The following is a 19,845-nucleotide window of genomic DNA, read 5'->3' on the forward strand; positions in this document are numbered from 1 at the left end:
GAAGAGGAGGAGAACTCCGCTGATCTCACCCAGCCAGAGAGTCGGCCGGGCCCGACCTCCGTCTCCTCGCTGGCGGGGAAGTCCCCTTCTGAGTGAACTCATCCCCTCAGTAGCAGAAGAGCAGGAGTAGCTGTAATCCCAGCACTCGGGAGGCTGAGGCAGGAGGATCGCTGTGAGTTCGAGACCAGCCTGGGCTACACAGGGAGTTCCAGGTCAGTCTCAACTACATAGTGAGACCCTGTCTCAAAAAAAAAAAAAAAAAAAAAAAAAAACAAACAAACAGCAGAGGTGAAGTGAGTGAGCCGGGGTGGGAATCGCCCTTGGGCAGAGAATATTTGCAGCTTCTTAGCAGAGGGCTTAGTGCTCGTTCATTCCTTCACAAACCCCGGCTGAGCACCTATGACCAGACGCTGTGCTGGGTCCTAGCGGGACAGCGCCGCAAGCGAGAGGAAATGACTCTCGAGAGGTGGCTCCTACGGCCACCTAGCACCGCGCGTCCCTTCTCGACAGGGCCCCTCGTCCTTGGAGACCCTTCTGTGACGGCTTAGTGGGCTGAGCAGCGTCCTCCCAAAGCTCGGAGTCCCAAAGCTCAAAAGCCTCGGAACGTGAGGTCATCCGAGCACAGGTCGTGCTGAGGCAGTAGGTGGAGAGGGACGGAGAGGCTCTAGATCCAACCGCAGTGCTCACAGGAAGTGGAGGAAGCCGGGGGCCCACACACCTCTCACCCTGGTACTCTGGGAGGATGAGGCAGGAGGATCACAAGTATGAGTCCAACTTAGGCAACTTAGACACGGTAATACTTTTTTTTTTTAAGAATCGGGGAGAGACACGGAGACAGGGAAGACGGCAGTGTGAAGACAAAAGCAGACAAGAGTAACAGTGCTGGTGGTGACCGCTGGCTACAGGAAGAGGCAAAAGATCCTCCCAGATAGGCTTCACGTCGATTTCAGACTTTAGCGTGTGGGACCGGGAGAGTCCATTTCTGTTTGTTTCGTTGTCGTGATAACCGGGGGAAATAGGTGCATGTAGACCTACAATGGAGGATTTGTGCCAGGGTGTGTGCGTGTGTGTGTGTGTGTGTGTGTGTGTGTGTGTGTGTAGGTGGGGTTGCAGCTCGGAAAGCCCTCACCACCGAGCCGCAGCCCAGCCCCCCAACTCACCCTGAACCTGACCGAGATCGCTCTGTGGACTGCACGTGCACGCCCCCGAGTAACTGAGGTCTAAGAAAGCTTTGTTTTTGCAAACTAAAATTGGAAAGTGTGCTTTGAAAGTGCGAGATGATGGTGGCCCAGCTGGGGCAGTAAATGAGATGCAAATGCAAGAGTTTTTGGATATCCCCTAAGTCCGCAGAGTCCGGAGCCCAGCGCTGGTGATCGGCTCGGGGAGGGGGGTGGGAAACAGGACACCGGAAGTGACGTCAGTTGGTCGCATCCACCGGGTTGATTTTTGGGTACCTTCTGCTTTCCGTGAAAATCCCCGGTCCCTTCTTACCTCTGGGGGCTGAGTACGCTTTACAAGGTCACCTCCAATCTTCCCCTTTGTCAGACATGGCTGTCCCTCACCTCAGCTTTTTTTTTTCTCTTTTCTTTTTCTTTTCCTCCCTCCTGCTTTTTTTTCCCTTTCTTTTTTCCTTTCTGCAGTAATAGGGATTGAATCAAGGGGCTTCACACTGAGCTACAGCCCCAGGCCTTTAAAAAAATTGTTTTTTCAAGGCAGATTATTACTAACTTGTCAACTTGCCCGGGCTGAGCTTGAACTTGTGATCCTCCTGCCTCAGCCTCCCAGCATGCTGAGATGACAGGTGCATGCTCTCACACACTTCTTGTGTAATTTTTAAAATTAATAAGTTAATGCAGAAAAAACCTGTATTTAGCAAAATGTCAAATGTTTTGAATAAGGAATAGATCCAGCTCAACAGTTTCATGACCTCACCTCTCTGCAGCCTAAATTTGAGCTCTTGCTTGATCACTTACCAGCTGTGTGGCCTTGGACAAGGCACTTAACCTCTGTGGGTGTCGGTTCCCCAGAAGAACAGAAGTAGCTATCACATACGCTTGCTATGAAGACTTTTCAAAACGTAGAATTTCGCCTGAACTGTTTAACCCGGAGCTGTCACATAGTAAGCACTGGTGGTGGTTACTATTATACTGCTACTACTACTACTATTGGGTTTTTTGTTTGTTTGCTTTTGGTTTTTTGTTTGTTTGTTTGGTACTGGCGAGTGAAACTCGGGACCTTCGCTTGCAAGGCAGGCAGCGGAACCACTGAGCTAAATGCCCAGCCCTACTATTACTATTCTTATCTCTATTCTTACAGCTGTTGCTACTCTTATTACTATACTTACAATCATAACGTTTCCTATATTTGGCAACCAGTGAGCTTGACCTTCGGTTTTTTGGTTTTTTTTTGTACTGGGGATCCAACCTGGGCCCTTGTGAGGCAGGCAATGGAACCACTGAGCTAAATCCCTGGCCTGACCTTTGGTCTTGTAGGTCTGAATACCAATACATAAGTGGGACCCTGAAGACTTAAAGAATTTATAAATCGCTTTTTCTTTCTGTTGAAAAGAAATGAGATGTAGCTCAGGGGCAGAGCACTGGGTTCATTCCCGAGTAATTCCCCAAAAAGGGGTGGGGGAGACTTAACATTGCCTTAATAGGAACCCCAAAACTATAATTTCATTAAAAAGCTGATGCTGTTGGGGGCCGGGGATTTGGCTCAGTGGTTCTGCCGTCTGCCTCCCAAGCACGAGGTCCCGAATTCGATCCCCAGTACCAAAAGAAAAGCTGAGGGAGGTGCTGTCTTGCTTCAGTGGTGGGAAGGGAACGTGTGTGTGGGAGGGAACATAGGAAAGCACCATAGGCATGCGTCATGGGGACTCGGAAATACAGCACTCCTCAACAAGAGAATCAACAAGAGAATCCATCCACCTGATCACCAAAATCACAGCGCCTTTTCCTTCCTGCTGGCACAATAATCACCCCAGAGACCCGTGACAAAGACCCTCCCGGTACTTTAGCAAGGGGGGGGAGCTGGGGGCTGGGAGAAAGACCAGGCTCACGGGGGTGGGGGGGGTGTCCCCTGAAGGCCACACCACACAGGGGTGTCCAGAAGGGTCGCGGGATCTGAGAACCCTGACAGGCCAGTAGAATCATCTTGAGATTTTTCTCTCTTGAATTCGCAGCAACAGCTAGAATTTAGGGAGCGATCCATTGAGCTCCGTAGCATGGGTATAAGAAAAGATATACAGTAAGTAAAGGCCGGGTGTGGTGGCGCACACCTGTCATCCCAGCACTCAGGAGGCTGAGGCAGGAGGATCACTGTGAGTTGGAGACCAGCCTGGGCTACTTAGGTTGAAGAGATTAGGCACCTTGCTTTTCAAGTATTTCTCCCCATTTTATTACTACGTGTTTGCCATTCATGCGGTTTGCAGTCATCTTTGGGAGAGGTCCCAGGTACATATTACAGTTCGTTTCTTCGTTACTCCTTTTCCTCTGCTTCCCCTCCCCCGGCCTCCAGGTCCCCTGCCCCCTTTTTCATACTTGGCTGTATTATTTGTCTTAGCTCATGATATGCCACGCAGTGTTCACATTAGTTGGGGTTATTAGGTTCCTGGACATGGTACGGGTTTGTTCGCATTTCCCCTCCCCTCCTCACGCCTCACCCGCCCCCGCGTTCCCTTGGACCACTTCCCCGCTGCAAGAATCCGTCCCCTTGTCCCTTTCCATCCCTCTTGTATCATTTTCTTTACCTCACTTAGATGAGATCTACCATACAGAAGCTTGGCTTTGCTACAAATGTGTCGTTCTTTATAGCCAGATAGTATCCTGTTACAGATAGCCACACACTTTCTTTATCCAGTCACCTGCTGACGGGAGTAGAGGCTGCTTCCAGGATTAACCATTATGAACTGTGCTGCTGTAAACACTGCTTTAAGCTGCCTGCGAACATTTAACAGCAAAGACCAACTCCTAATACAATGTCTACTTTCGTGCCAAAGTTCTCTTTACACCACCTCCCCGCTGTTTCCTCTCTCAATTCTGGAGATTGAATCCAAGACCTTCACCCCGAGCTGCAAGTCCAGTCCCTTCTTTCTTTTTCATTTTCAGACAAGATCTCAGCAAGTTGCTAAGTAACCCATGTTTGGTTCCAACATGTGACCCTCCTGCCCAGCTTCCCAGAGCACCCTGTATCTTTTTATATGATACCTCATTCCCTGGGGCTGAGCCCCAACTGCTGTCACAATGGAAATGCATGTTAAAAAATAAGTAGAGGACAGGCTGAGGATTTAGCTCAGTGGTTCCAGAGCCTGCCTCGCAAGTGTAAGGACCCGAGTTCGATCCCCAGTACCACCAAAAAAAAACAAAAAAAAAAAAACAAAAGTAAGTAGAGGGGAGTGTAGCTCAATGGTAGAATACCTATTTCGTGTGTGTGTGTGTGTGGGTTCCTTTTTTTTTTATCTAGTGTGTCTTTGGGCTTTCTTGCTTGCTTGCTTTCTTTCTTTCTTTCTTTCCTTCTTTCTTTCTTTTGTCCTGAGGATCAAACTTAGGACTTCCCACTTGCAAGGCAGGCAGCAGCATCACTGAACTAAATCCCAGGCCAAATAAGTGCTCTCACTCAAATCAAGGACGAGGTAAGAGGTGGCTTGAGGGCTGTCAAAAATACCATCGATGATGGCTGCCCGTTCTCGGTGCAGCTCAGCCAGCATTGATTAAACACAAGGCCAGCGTGAAGGGCCGGGCCGGCTTGGAGTCCAGGCTTTTGTTGACGTGTTGCTCCCTGTTCCCAAAGTCCTTGCTCAGAACTCTGCTTTGACCTTCAGGAAACAATAGTTAAATTTCAAGCAGAACATTCAGTTTAATGACTTTTTTTTTTCTTTTTTGGTACTGGAAATCGGACTCGAATCCCTGTGCTAAGTGAGGCAGGCAGTGGAACCACTGAGCTAAATCCCCAGCCCAAGCAGAACATTCAGAGTCGGGTGTGGACCTGAACACTGGGGAGCCGATGGTAACAGCAGAAGCTGCAGTGTGATTGTCACAAACATCCTCCCGGTGGGGTGGGGAGGTCCTGCCGGCCAGAAGGTCCTCTCCGAATCTGAATCCTGCAGACGACAGAATGATCCTTCGGGAGGAGAGTTGTGGGATTTTTGTCCAAGCTTCAAATGATTCTCAAAGGAATTTTCTTTTTTCATATGAATAAAAGGAGAGAACCCTTGGCATTGATACAGAGACCTTTTTGTAAAATGACTTGCGCTGTCTTCTAGCAGCAATCTGCTTTGTTTGGTTCAAAATTAACAGACACCTGAGGCACTGACCATGAAGTGGGACATCTGGCCTCATCCCTGACCCGAAACACCTGCTCCCTGTGCACTAGAATAGCGAGCTAGAGGAATTCTTGAGGGCCACTCCCTAACTACATGGAGCTTCGATGTCTGGGTTAAAGCGAACTGTCTGGTTACTGTAATTTGTACACGGGCGATGTGCACTAAGGAAATGCAACGTAACCACCTTAATGAGGTCATAGCTGTAAAACCTATAAAAGGAGGAGCTGCAACCCAATAGCAGGCCAGTCGCCGCCTCTGCCTTTTTGACTGCGATCGACCCTTTTCTGACAAAATAAACTTTTTATTTGACTTCTATTCAGCTCGTCTCTACGTGAGTGTCACCGCCAGTCTCTTCCGCAGTATTGGGTGCGTTGGCCAGGAAGGGAAGAGGCGCACGTCCCCTGGATTTCCTGGGTTCCCCTTCTAGGACTCAGAGGCTCAAACCTCAAACAGAGACAGCAGAAGGAAGGAATTCAAGTGGGTGAAATCGTCAGTCTGAATGGTGAGATCACCTGGGCAACCCCTGGTTTGTTTTGCTTTTGTTTTGGTTCTTAACTGAACGTCTGGGCAGATTAGTTTGGAGGCCTGCTTGCCCTCCCTTCTCTGCCTTTTGTGAGGATTTATGTCCTCAATTTGGGCAAAACATAGCGTGCAGGCCTCATCAGCCCCGACTCTTTGCTACGTGTGGTGGTTCCGATTGCCCTCGATTTGTTATTGTGCTTCATAAGGGTCCCCAGGGAGGGAATGTGTTAACTTCTTGTGTGACTGTGCTGAGAGAGACTCGGTTGGAGAGACAGTGGAAGGAGGCAAAGTTTACGCTTAAAGATCCCTCCCCAAGTCTCAGAGCTTGAGTGTGGCCTAGAGCTGCAATTTCATGGCTAATGTCTAACATGAGCAAAATGTTAATTCCCTCTGTTTTTAACTGAGATGGTGACAACTTGGAGCTTTGGGTGCTGTTTCGGGGCCTGAACAACCCAGTGCTGGGATTGCAGGCATGCGCCACCAAGCCCGGCTAAACCAATTTTTTGTTGTTGTTGTTGTTTTGTTTTGGGTACTGGGATTGAACTCGGGCCCTTGCGCTTGCGAGGCGGGCAGCAGAACCACTGAACTAAATCCCTGGCAGCAGAACCACTGAGCTAAATCCCTGAGCTAAATTTAAATTTTTAAATTGCCTTTTATTATTTAAATTGTATTCTGGCCAGGCATGGTGATGCATGCCTGTAATCCCATCAATTGAGAGGCTGAGGCAGGAGGATCACCACATGTTCGAGGCCAGCCTGGACTACACAGCAAGATCCTCTTTATAAATATATACAAGGGGCGGGGATTTAGCTCAGTGGTTCTGGCAACTGCCTTGCAAGTACAAGGACCTGAGTTCGGTTCCCGGTACCAAAAGAAAATAAATAAATATAAATACACACATACATACAGTGTTCTGGATATAAGCTTTCACTTTTTTTCCTTTCAATACTGGAGATCAAACTCAGGACCTTACCCTGGCCCTTCACGCACAGTGCCACTGAGCTACATCCTGGATACGAGCTCTTTGTCAGATGCGTGTTTTGCAAATATTTTCTAATTCTGGGCTTCCTTTTTATTGTCATACTCGTATCTTTTGAAGAAAAGAAGTATTCCATTTTTCTTTTATTACTAGCACCGCACTCTAACCAACTAAGCTAACCTCCAGCTTTAACCCTTTCTTTTAATGTTTTTTTTTTTTTATTTTTTTGGACCAGGGGCTGGCCAGCAGGTCAGGTGGGGTCCAGAGCACGCGACAGGCACCACAGCTGGCCATGTGCTGTGGGAGCGTCCCTAGGGCTGGCCCCTGCCTGGAATCATCAGAAGGGGGACTGAAGAGATTCGGATGGATGCCCAGGGCGCGGTCACGCCACGGTGGGAGTTCTATTTGTTTTGTTTTGAGATGGGGTCTCACCGCCTTACCCAGGCTGGCCTAGAACTCCTGGGTCAAAGGTCCTCCTGCCTTAGCCTCTCAAGGGCTGCGGCTTACGTCTGTAAGCGTGAAAACCCGTGTGGGTGTTAATTTTATTGTGGCCCCTGCTGCAGATGTCCTTTGTTTTTTTTTCCACAGATCCTTTCAACTCTGTACCTCAGGGGATGAGGGTTTCCAGGGGGGAGACACCACGAAGAGGGGGCTGGCTCTCCTGGGATCCCGGGGGAGCCTCATTAGCCCAGGAAGACGGGGCTGGTGCTCTGTGGGGTCTGCGTGTCAGGGCCTGGGAGGGTGCGAGGTAGTGTCGCTCTGTTAGTGTGACCCCCCTGCTGGGGTGCTTTCTCCGCTCCTCTTGACTCCGCCCTCACTTCCCCCCACCAGGCTGACTGTCTGAGGGATATGGCTCTGGTCCTGGTTCTGGTTCCAGCTCCCTCCCAGGCCTGTGGGTGGCCCGGAGTCCGGCTCTCCTCATGCTGTGAGGCAGCTGCAGTCCAGTATCTGCAGCTCAGGCCCCGGAGTCTCACAGGGGCCTCCAAGCATTGCTGCAAGCTCCCCGCCCCGGCCTTCCACTGCCTCTGGGGGTCTGTGGCTCCCGACTCAGACCGGAACCCACCCAGGTCTTCCCCATCAGCCCCTCCTGTCCAAGCTGACACACACTCACGTGGCTTTGGTCACCCTTGGCACATCCCGCGTTTGCCTCGGACCGCAGCTCTTGCTCCTCCAGCAGATGGAAAGCCCCTCAAGGACCCAGACTCACTTCTGCCCCACACGGCCAGTGCTTGGCACCTCGGGGCTGGCCGGATGCGTACCTGGGTGAACTTGAGCCTGCCTGTGGGCACAACCTGTTGCCAGCCCCCTAACTGCACGGGCTCTTTGAGGGACCCGAGGGAGCCTCCTGGAGGCAGAGGGCGAGGCTGGGCTGGTGGGGTCTCCTTCCTGAGGCCTCTCGGCCGTCCTGGGACAGCAGCATGTGGACCCCCTTCTGTCCCCCGCGCGCCCTGTGACACGGGTCTGGCTCAGGTAAGGAGCCTTAAAGATACCGTTGAATTATGAAGTGTCCCCGGGAGGGACAGGAGCTCTGAGTGTGCCGAGGAAGCCAGGCCAATGAGCTTGCCAGGACCTGTGCCACCCCAGGCCCTAGGTGCCAAGCTGCTCATGTCTCTGTCAGCCTCCGACTGGGTGCCCACCGGGCGCCCCTCTGAAGGGCCGGCAGACGAAGAATGGGCACCCCAGGGATCTTGGAGCTCTGTCTTTGGGACCTCAGCCCCTACCGGATCTGTCAGCTTGTTGGAGCCAGAGGCCAGCAGTGTGGCCAGAGACACCACCGGGATCAAGGACGAACTGAAGAAGAGGAGGCTCTAGGAGGGCACGGCCGCATCTTTGCAAGGTGAGCCCTGGTCCCTGCCAGCTGCCATCCACCCACCCCAGGGTCGGGCCCTTGGCCCTGGGCTGTGAGGATCAGCGGGTGTCGCAGTGACTTGCTGGCCTTGGTCAGTGTGTACCTGCCCCGAGGTGCTGTTCTGCAGGACGGGATGGGGACGGGGCGCTGGAGGTGTCCACTAGACACGTAAAGGATTAACCCAAGGGCCGGAAGTGTGGTGGCCTGTCTCCCAGCTGTGAGAAGTGTCAGGACAGCTGCATTTCCTTAACTACAAAGGAGGCGGAGCGGAAGGGATTGTTTGGTGCCGGTCCCATGCCGGGCACTGGCTTGGCTTTTAATTTAATTTAATTTAATTAATTTATTTATTTATTTTGTTTTTTTGAGACAGGGTTTCACTATGTAGTTGAGACTGACCTGGAACTCACTGTGTAGCCCAGGCTGGTCTGGAACTCCCAGCGATCCTCCTGCCTCAGCCTCCCGAGTGCTGGGATGACAGGCGTGCACCACCACGCCCGGCTTGGCTTGGCCTTTCACAAGTGGGGTCATCGAGGCTTTGTGAATACCCCATTTCACACGTGGCATCACAGAGACAGTGACTTGCCCGAGGTCATGCGGGCTTCTACGGGGCCAGAACTTGCTGTCCTCAGTCGTAACTCAGAACTGGTTCTGTTTCCCTTCCTCCCCACACTTGCCCTTAAATTGTAAATGGGTGACTTTGACTGGACAAGGACGCTCAGGGCCGTCGGTGTCCGCTGGCTGGGTGGGAGCCGTCAGCCAGGCTCGGATGTCCCCAAGCCTACTCTCCACTCCCTCGGGGCTAACTCGCTCCTGTCTCCACCCCGTGCAGCCTCTCTTGATCCAGGGGGAGCCCCCCCAGGGGTCCCTCTCCGGAACACCATCCCCCGCACCACCCCCCAGAGGCTCCTGAGGGTGCCCAGGCCAATGCCTCCCATCCAGAGCATCCCTACCACCCCCGAGGCCGGTGGCGCCCAGAAGGGCCTGGATGCCCCGGCAGTGGGCAGGGGGCCCAGGAGCCAAGAGCTGGTGCTCAGGAGTAAGGCGATTCCACGTATTTGCCTGTGGCTGGCCTGTCTTTCCATCCTTTACAAACCCTGCTCCTAACACCCTGAGCATCGCTGCAGGCAGTGGCATTGGAAGAGGCCTCCTTGCATTGCCCCCACCGCGTCCAAAGCCTGTGTGACCCTGTCTTAGAGCTGGCAGCCCCCAATTTAATATGCTAAAGGTCCTCTTCCTTTCTGACCCTCTCCTTTTAATTCGGAGAGTGTGGCAGACGGGGAAGGAAAGCTGGGCTGAGGTTAAATTTGGGCTCTGCCCCTCACGGGCTGTGTGGGGTGGCCCTCGTTGGGCTTTACTTTGCCGGTCTATTAAAATAGAGGTGTGGGGCTGGGGATTTAGCTCAGCGGTTTCACCGCCTGCCTCGCCAGCACAAAGTCTTGAGTTCGATCCCCGGTACCAAAGAAAAATTTTTTTAAATAAATAAATAAATAACAAAATAAAATAGAGGTTTGGACGAGATGTTTCTGCAGGTCCTTCCAGCTCTGGCTCCTAGGTTGTTTCTGACATGAGAAAAACAACAACAAAGAATAGTAATAATAACAACAAGAAAGCTTGCCAGGCATCTCAGCTGGAGTGGTATGGAAACTGGGCTTTGTGGGGGTCGCTGTGTGGCTAAAATGGAGCTCCCAGCACTAGTGTGAGGGATTCAGAGTTGAACCTCCAGAGCGGGAGGCTTCCGCGGTGCAGACCCCTCCGTTCCGGTGCAGACTTCCCTGCCCTTTCTGCTCTGCAGCAGTGAGAAGATGCAAAAGCCCCAAGGCAAGCCTGGCAACGCTCTCTCCCCACGCCCCAGGGCCCAGCTCTGAGCTCACAGCATGTGGCAGGCAGATGGGGAGGCCACAGTGTTGCTGCAGGGATGCCTGGTCCCGGGCTCCGGCAGGCTGGGTCTGATGACACAATGTCTTTTCTTCATGTCTGATATCTTTGCATCTCCTTCCCCGGCCCTGACATCTTCCCAGAGGTCTCTTCGGAAGCTGGTTATTTACTGTTCCTCAAGACTGATGCAAATGAGCGTGAGAGGGACGGGGAGGAGGTTCAGTGTGATGGCCAGAGGAGCCCCAAACGACTCACTCCCAGGCCCTTTTGATTCCACCAACGTGCAGGTGTGTCTTTTTTTTTTTGTACCGGGAATCGAACTCGGGTCTTTGGGTTTGCGAGGCACAGGCGTGTGTCTTGGTCTCCAGCTCTCAACAACGCCTGGGGCCCTTCCTCCCAATGCTTCCTAGTGTCCATTGCCACATGCCCTCAAGTCTTTCCTACCTTTATTGACCTCTGCTTCCTTTTAAGATGATTTTCCTTGGTCTGATTATGCATTCGTTATTTATTATGCATTCACGTGTTTATTATGTATTCGTGTATATGATACGTCCCTAGATGAACTGAAAGTATTCTCAAGTCTGCTGTACTTAGCAGGGACTTCTCATGGTAATTGCAAGAATGCAAAAGACTTTTGGGAAAGTGACGGGTCAAAATATGACATACAAATTTATGCCCTTATAAATGCGAAGACTTGCTACACTCTCAATTTAGAAATTTATCCTGGAACTCAGCCACCAAGTCCTTATTCATATAGTAATAAAATGAATGATGTGAACAGACTTGATGCTCCAGTCTCCCAAAGTAATTGGAACGTGACATTTGACAGCTGGTTTACCAGTTTCCAATCAATGTTACATTTGCTAACAGAGCACAAGTTGACCAGCATAGGAATTGTATGCAGGAACAAAGCAGATATAGAAATGTTGCTATTTCAAAACAGAGAATTGTATAATAAAATCTTTGGATTTCCAAAAGATTTACATTGGCCTTGTATATGGCAAAAAACAAAAAAAACTCATATTGCTGATGTCAACATTGCACCACAGTGGAAATGTTGACAGGGGAGACCTTGACAAAATGGAAGCCTGAGATGGAAACTTTCTACAACAAACCTAAAGGTGGAGTAAATGTTGTTGACGAGTTAACTCCATCAGTAACTCAATTTACCATGAATAAATTTTCTCAGAGGATTGGAACCAGAACTCACACGGTCATTTACAGTCAAGGAAAAACAGAATGTGTCTGCCCAGGGAACCATGCAAAAAAAATGGGGAGCACACTGGTGAGCTGACAGGTGGACAGGCAGGTGCAGCATCACAAAGACCTGCTACAACAACAGAAAAACCAAAAAGGTGTCAACTGTGCTCAACAAGAAAGCAAAACATATCTTCATATGTGGTGGTGCACGCCTGTAATCCCAGCACTCAGGAGGCTGAGGCAGGAGGATGGCTGTGAGATCGAGACCAGCCTGGGCTACATAGGGAGTTCCAGGTCAGTTTCAACTACATAGTGAGACCCTATCTCAAAAAACCAAAACAAACAAACAAACAAAAAAAACCCCAAAAATGCATTGGATATACTAATACACTGAACATCCTAGCTTGGTTTAGCCTAATTTAAATGTACCCAGAACACTTTCATTAACCTACAGTTGATCAAAGCCACCTGACACAAAGCCTACTTTATAATAAAGTGTTGACAATCTTGTATCATTTATTGAACCCTGTACTGAAGATGGAAAGCCCTGTTTGCAGGTGTGTGCTTTCACATAGTCGTGAGGTAGAAAGATCCTAAGTTGAACCATTATAAATTAGGAATTATCTGCAATAATATCAAATATTCTTCATAAACCCAGGTATGGTGGTGCATGCCAGTGATCCCAAACTCTAGGAGGCTGAGGCAGGAGGACTGAGAGTTCAAGCTCAATCTGGGCAATTTAGAGTCTTAAGGAGACCTTATCTCAAACGATAAAAAGGGCTAGAGATATAGGTCAGTGTGAAGGCCCTGGGTTCCAGTTATATGTTTTAGTCGTTACTACTGTTGGGAAAAAAGTACCCAATACCTGTACCTTAAGGGAAGAGAGGTACATTCTTGCTCATGGTTTCAGAGGGCTCAGTCCATGGTCTGCTGGATCCAAGGCAGAAACATGGTGGAAGGACCTGGCAGGGGGAAACTGCCACTCCTTCTAGGTCACATTCCCTTATGAGCTGCCTCCAACTGTGCCCCACTTCCTCAGAGCTTGTGAACTCTGGATTCAGCCACGGATGGTAAAAGAACCCCCACAGTCCAATCGCCTTCCAAGCCCCTCATTAATAACTAAAAATCTCCAGGCTGGGCTGGGACTTCTGCTCAACCCCCAGAGTAGCTGGGCTTATAGGCACGTCTCGCCCCACCCAGCTCAGCAAAGTTTATTATTCGATATTGTCGCGATTAATTTTAGGTACTGACACGACTGGATTAAGGAGCCCGTAAAGAACTGCTAAAAGCCAGGCCCAACAGCCCACACCTGTCATCCCAGCACGGCGGGAGCCGGAGGCGCCAGGTTTGCAAGTTCAAGCCCAGCCTGGGCCATTTAGTGATCTAGCAATGCCTCGTCTCCAAACTAAAAATAAGAGCTGCCTGGAGGTGTAGCTCAGTTGCACAGCACCTGCCTAATATGTACGAGGCCCTGGGTTCCAGGCTAGCACTGCAAAAGAGGAAAAGAAAAAGAAACATCAGTGAGTCCATCGTCACTGAGTCCTCAGTGAACGAACAACTCTCAGATGAGTGATGTTCGCTTCCCAGACCCAAAACACAGCTTCACAAGAGGGCTGAGGGGTAAGGTTTCTCGCCTACTAACATAAATAAAAATGTTTATTTGGGGTCTGTTTTTTCCAAGGATCCTCTAGCACCGGACTGAAACACAGCTACCAATCAATAAATAGCAGTTTAATACAATGTTATCAGAATAAAGTTGAACTTCCTGAGCTGGGCTCAGAATAAATAGTAAGAAGAGTCCTGGGGTGGCGGCAGCACAGAGGCCCCGCCCAGCCCGTGAGGTAGAGCACCCTGTCCCGGCACGAGGGAGAAAGGGGAGGACAGGAGACGCCCGTGCATCAGTGGGCAGCATCACCAGGTCGGGGCACTGCCGCCCACCCGGAAGAGTTCCAACTTGGTGGCGGGCTGGGCCAGCTGCCAGGCCTGGTGCTTGCCGCCCCCGGTGCGCGGGTAGACGCTCATGCGGACACTGAGTCTCTGGAGCTCGGCCGTCTGCAGCGGCTGGCAGCGGGAACCCCGGACTAGGACCGAGGAGGAGTAGGGCGTCAGGTCCACGGCCAGAGGTCGGGCGGTGGCCCCAGCCTGCGGCGGCTCCAGGTGCAGGGTCAGCGAGACCTTGAAGGAGTCCTGGGAGGTCGGCAACACCAACACGTTGTTCAGTTCCAGGTGCAGACAGACCTGGTAGTGTCCAGCCTTCGCCACCACCAGCTCCTGCCTGTGCTCATCATAGGTCAGGCCCGGGGACAAGTGCGCACCTGCTAACCCTCGATGGTTGTACCAGCTCAGGGTCCCATTTTCCAGGGTCACTGGGGGAGGCAGAGAAGGAAGGAGATGCTGAGGCCGACAGCGGCACATGAGTTCTCAGTATGCCTGGGTGGCCTAGCTCACGGCAGAAGCAGAGGAGACACAGTAAAAACGGGAAAAGGGGACGGGACGGAGGAAAGGACAATCGGAGGAGGAAGCCATCAAGAGGGGAAGGGTGAGCAGGGAATAAAGAGGTGATGGGCCACATCCAGGCCCCAGAAGGTAGAACATCACAAGATCACCAAAAGGGAGGGCGTTCTAGGAGGCTGAGGCAGGAGGATCTAAAGTTCAAGCCCTACCTGCACAATTTTGTAAGACTCTGTCCCCAAATAAAAAGTTAAGTGCTAGAGTGAGGCTCAGTGCTGAGACCCTGGGTTCATCCCCAGAGGCGGAGGAGGGGGGCTCCTCCATAGGGAAATGAGGGGTAGGGAGAGCGAGTACTGGAGAACACTTGGGAGGGGAGGAGAGGGGAGAAAGAGGGGCTCAGCAAGATCCGGTGGAAAGTGGGCAAGGGGAGGCAGGAAGGGAAATTTCAGGAGGAAGGAGTGGAACAAACAAGGGAGTAGGGTGCCGGGGGAAGAAAAAGAAGACTTAGAAGAAAGGAAACAGGTCAAGGGGCACAGAGGGATGTTGGAAACAGTAAACTGGGAAACGAGGGTCACTGTGCGGAGGAGGAGGGGACACGGGGGATATGAAGGTCTCAGAACAAGGGGAAGAAGCCAGGCAGTGTGGGTAGGCCTGAAACCCCAGCACTCTGGGAGGCTGAAGCAGGAAGATGGCAAATTTATACCGAGTCCAACCAGTTCAGTAACTTAGCAAGACCCTACCTCAAAAAAAATTTTTTTAAAGTGCTGGGTGGGAAAAAATTTCTACCAGCTATTCAAAGGACTACTATCTAGAATATATAAAGAACTTAAAGAAAAAAAAAAAGATCCCCCCCAAATCGGACTCCTCAAATTTAAAGACCCAGTTCAAAAATGGGCATCGGAAATGAAAAAAAACACTTCTCAGATTAAGAAGTACAAATGGTAAATAACTATATAAAAAAAAATGCTCCACACCACCAGTCATTTGAGAGATGCAGATGAAAACAACAGTGAGATTCCATCTCACCCAGAAAGAACGGCTGCTATCATGAAAGCAACCAATTAACAAATGCTGGCAGGCTGTGGGGAGAAAGGAACCCTGCTCCACTGTTGGTGGGAGTGCAGACTGGTGCAACCGCTGTGGAAATCAGTGTGGAGATTCCTCCAAAGACTAAAGCTAGAGGTTCCTTTCAACCCAGCTATTCTCCATCTTGGTATCTTCCCAAAAGAATGAAAAGCATCAGACAACAGCTATATATGCACACCCATGTTATAAACTGAAAGGAGAGAGGGAGACAGAAAAGAAGGAACAAGAAAAAAAATAGAAGGAAAAGCAATTTTTTAAATTCTGGGAATGTGAAAATCACATTAGGACTCAACTGAAAAAAGAAAACTGAGGCCAATCTCTAATGAACATAGATGCAAAAATCCTTAACAAGATACGGGCCAGCAAAATGCAATAAAATCATCAAAAAGGTCATATATCATCACCAAGCAGGCTTCATCCCAGGAATGCAAGGAGGTTCAATACATGAAAATCAATACATAGCCACATGAACAGAAACAAGGGCAAAAAATCCCAACATTATCTTGATAAATACAGGAAGAAGCCTTTGACAAAATCCAACATCCACTCATGATAAAATCCCTAAAGAGGTCAGGTGTGGTGGCACACATCTATAATCCCAGTACTCAAGAGGCTGAGGCAGGAGGACTGCTGCAAATTCAAGGCCAGCTGGCCTGGGCTGCACAGTGAGTTCAAGGCCAGGATGAACTATACAGTGCAATCCTGGTCTCACAAAATTTAAAAAACAAAACAAAACGAAAAACAACAAAAGCAAGCCTGGGTAAGAAGAACAAAGCAGGAGGTAACACAATCTTGGATTTCAAATTAGATTACAAAACTGCAGCAATTTAAAAAAGAAACAAGGGAACTGGGTGTGGTGGCGCACGCCTGTCATCCCAGCACTCGGGAGGCTGAGGCAGGAGGATCGCTGGGAGTTCGAGACCAGCCTGGGCTACACAGTGAGTTCCAGGTCAGTCTCAACTACAGAGTGAGACCCTGTCTCAAAAAAAAAAAAAAAAAAAAGAAAAAGAAACAAGGGAGAGGGGAAGGGATAAGGGATAAATATGTGTATGTACCAACTCCATACATATATGTACTGCAAACAAATACATGTGCACAAAAAAGGGGGAGTGGGGATCAAGGAAGGGGTGCAGTGGGAGGGAGAGAACGGAGAGGGGATGAAGAAAGGAACTGGACGTACTGGGAACACGTACATACCAACTCCACACGAAGAATGCAAACATGTACTGCACACATGCACTAATAAACTAAATTTTTAAAATAAAAAATAGAAGGGAGGGAGAAAAAGGACAAGAAAAGAATGAAAATGACAATAAGAGGAAAACATCAAAACAAAGCTTTTGCATTTAGGGAGGGAAGGGGCTTGGGGGGGAAATGGTATAAAATAAGATAAAAAATGTAGAAGACTTTGTCTAAAAAAAAAATAACAAAAAATAGCAAAACAGAAACAGCACGGTGCTGGCACAAAAGCAGACGTGCGGGTTTCTAGATCAAAACAGAAGACACAGAAAGAACCCCAGCCACATTCAGCTATCTGATTTTTTTTTTTTTTTTTGAGACAGGGTCTCACTATGTAGTTGAGACTGACCTGGAACTCACTATGTAGCCCAGGCTGGTCTCAAACTCACAGGGATCCTCCTGCCTCAGCCTCCCGAGTGCTGGGATGACAGGCGTGCGCCACCACGCCCGGCTCCAGCTATCTGATCTTTGGCAAAGGGGCCAAAAGCACACAGTGGAGGAGAGACGGCCTCTTCAATAAACAGTGCTGGGAACACTGGCTACACGGGTGCAGAAGATGGAGCTTAGACCCACTAAAATAAAATTAAAATGATCAAAGACCTAAATATTAAAGCAAAAACATGCAGTCTGCTCGAGGATAAGATAGGCAAATGTCTTGAAGACATAAGTGTAGACAAGGACTTCCTGAAGAGAGCTCCAATTGCACAAGAGATCGCGTTAATAAGAAAATGGGATTATATGACATTTTAAAGCTTCCACACAGCAGAGGAAACCATTAACACAGTGAACAGACAACCTACAGAATGGGAAAAAGGTTTTAGCCAACTACTCCTCAGAGAGGACTAATATCTAGGACACATAAAGGACTTTAAAATATTAGACCTCCCCCCAAAATAAAAGACCCAACCAAAACATGAGCAACTGACATGAACAGACACTTATCAGATGTACAATAAATATATTTTAAAAACTGGGCTGGGGATTTAGCTCAGTGGTGCCTCGCACAAGTGCAAGGTCCCGAGTTCAAGCCCCCTCCCACGTACCAAAAAAAAAAAAAAAATGATCGACATCTCTGGCCGTTGGAGAAACGCAAATTAAAGTAACAGGGATTCTGGGGTCCAGGGATTTAAAGTGTTTGCCTGGCAAACGCGAGGCCCTGAGTTTGATCCCTGGTATCAAAAAATAAGTAATACATAAATAAATAAAATAAAATAAACAAAAATAACAGGGATTCCATGTTTACACCAGAAAAAATGGCTATCATCAAGAAATTAGCCAGTTGGCATGGTGGTGCATGGTTCATTCCAGCGCTCAGGGGCCGGCAAGTTCGAGGCCAGCCTGGGCTACACAGCAAGGCCTTGTCTCAAAAAACCAAAAACGAAAAAAATAATAATGCTGGAAAGGCTGCTAAATTAGTGCAACCAGGGGCTGGGGATGTAGCTCAGTGGCTCTTCGCCTGCCTGGCAAGCGCAAGGTCCTGAGTTTGATCCTGGTGCTGGAAAAAATAAAGATAAAAACAAAAAACTAGTACAACCACTATGTAAATCCATACAGGGACAACTCGAAAAACTGAAGCGAGAAATCCCATGTGTCTCAGCTAACCTCCTTCTAGGTATCTTCTCAAAAGAGTTCAAGATATCATACTGCCTTATAATCCTAGCATTTGGGAGGCTGAGGCAGGAGGATCACCACAAGTTAGAGGCCAGCCTGGACTACATCATCAGTTCAAGGCCAGCCTGAACTATGTAATGAGACACTGTCTCAAAAATAAATGAATAAATTAACAAGAAATGAAGACTTCATATTACAGTGATGCATGGACACCTCTAGCAGCACAACTCACACTAGCAGTATCTTGAAAGCAGCTTGTATGACCGTGGTATATATACAAATGGAGTATTACTCTGTCATGAAGACAGATAAACTTGAGTCATTCGTAGGAAAATGGCCGCACCAAAAGACTACAATGTTAAGAGAACTAAAATCAGACACATTGCACGATGTCTCTTATACGAGAAACCCCAAATACAAAGAGCAAAACAAAAAAACATAGGACATAGTGAGATAGAACTTTTGCGAATGGAAGAGGATCCAGGGAGGGAGGGAGAGGGAGGGGAGGGAGAAGGGAAGTAAAAGGAATTAAGACAGGTTACCTGCATCCTCAGGGTGAACGGAGTTTGTTACATGCCGCAAACGTGTACCCATAAAAACATTATTAGGAAAAAAAATTGTAGAGGGCAGGCAGACAAGGGCGGAGGAGGGGGAAAGGAGGACAGGGAAAGGGCGGGGCGGTACCTCCGTGGCGCCCCGCCCACTTGCCAAGGCCAAGGTCCTGAGGTTGATTCCCCAGTACCAGAAAAAAAGGGGGGGGTACCAAAGAGCGGGAGAACTAGGACAATGGGAGCTGGGGATTTAGCTCCCCAGCTTGGTTCTGCCGCCTGCCTCCCAAGCGCAAGGACCGGAGTTCAATCCCCAGTACAAAGAAAGAAAGGAAGAAAGTCAGAGAGAAAGAAGAGAGAGAGAGATTGCCAGTAGCCTGCCACTTTAGCTCGAGCTCAGCCTGGGAAAGATAGCGATTCAGGGAGACAGATTCAGATTTTTTGTTTTGTTTTTTGAGACAGGCAGGGTCTTGCTCTGTAGCCCAAGCTGGCCTCGAACTCACGGGGATCCTCCTGCCTCAGCCTCCCCAGAGCTGGGATTACTTACATGCGTGTGCCATCACCGCCTGCGTCAGTCTCAGAATTTAAAATTAAAAAAAAAAAAAAAAGCTGGGGATGTCGTTCGGTGCAAAGGCTCTGGGTTCACTTTCCATTGTGGAAAAAGAAGAGGAGGCGGCCGGAAAAGAGGGGATGAGCAGGCAGGAGAGCTGGGATTCTCAGGGGTGAGGGACCTCAGCCCCGACACAGCAGAGATTTCAAGCGGACTCGGGGAAAGGGACAGTTGGCGACCAGAGAGGTCAGTCGGAAGGGGGAGCGACGGCTTCATCTGGGGGGCGGATCAGAGGCTCCGGGCCGCCCTCTCCCTCTCCGCCCGCAGCAGCCCCCTTTCCCCGCCGGGAAGCTCACCGTTTTGGGCCAACAGCCTGGCCGTCAGCTCCGGCTCCTACGAAGAGAAGGAAAGGAGACGGTGGAAGGAGGCGCCCCACAGCCTCGCCGGGAACAGGTCCCGTCCTCACCGCGCCGGGGCAGCGCGGAGCCGGGCGAGCGGAAAGCAGAGTGAGGGAGGGGAGAAGGGGGCGCCCTCAGAATCCGGGCAAAGGGAGGCTCCCCCGAGAGTCAGCCAACGAGGTCTGGGGAGGGGGCGCCCGCCCGAGCTGGGGCG

At 49.8% G+C, this 19,845-nt stretch overlaps 1 protein-coding gene and 1 long non-coding RNA gene across 4 annotated transcripts in view; one reads left to right on the forward strand and one right to left on the reverse strand.

Annotated features, from left to right (window-relative positions):
* The first annotated feature begins 603 nt into the window (after positions 1–603).
* LOC104869507 lies at positions 604–13,212 on the forward strand. 3 transcript variants are annotated; one of them, XR_782352.1, is made up of 7 exons: positions 1,858–2,119; positions 5,644–5,825; positions 7,060–7,216; positions 7,413–8,294; positions 8,443–8,661; positions 10,692–10,835; positions 12,992–13,212. It is a non-coding gene; the product is annotated as an uncharacterized LOC104869507 (long non-coding RNA). The 3 variants fall into 3 exon arrangements; XR_782351.1 differs by lacking the exon at positions 1,858–2,119 and adding an exon at positions 604–793 and having other exon boundaries at positions 7,413–8,661; XR_782350.1 differs by having other exon boundaries at positions 7,413–8,661.
* A 4-nt stretch (positions 13,213–13,216) lies between these two features.
* Positions 13,217–19,845, reverse strand: part of Tnfsf9 (TNF superfamily member 9) — an 8,450-nt gene continuing 1,821 nt past the window's right edge. Inside the window, exons 3-4 of the mRNA XM_019209067.2 lie at positions 19,590–19,626; positions 13,217–14,114 (exon numbers count right to left, since the gene is read on the reverse strand). Coding sequence (XP_019064612.1) covers positions 13,660–14,114; positions 19,590–19,626 — 492 coding nt within the window. The 3' untranslated portion in view covers positions 13,217–13,659. The remainder of the gene's footprint in view (positions 14,115–19,589; positions 19,627–19,845) is intronic.

This window comes from Fukomys damarensis, unplaced genomic scaffold (assembly GCF_012274545.1).
Source record: "Fukomys damarensis isolate Sample0158 unplaced genomic scaffold, DMR_v1.0_HiC HiC_scaffold_37, whole genome shotgun sequence".
Lineage (NCBI taxonomy): Eukaryota > Metazoa > Chordata > Mammalia > Rodentia > Bathyergidae > Fukomys > Fukomys damarensis.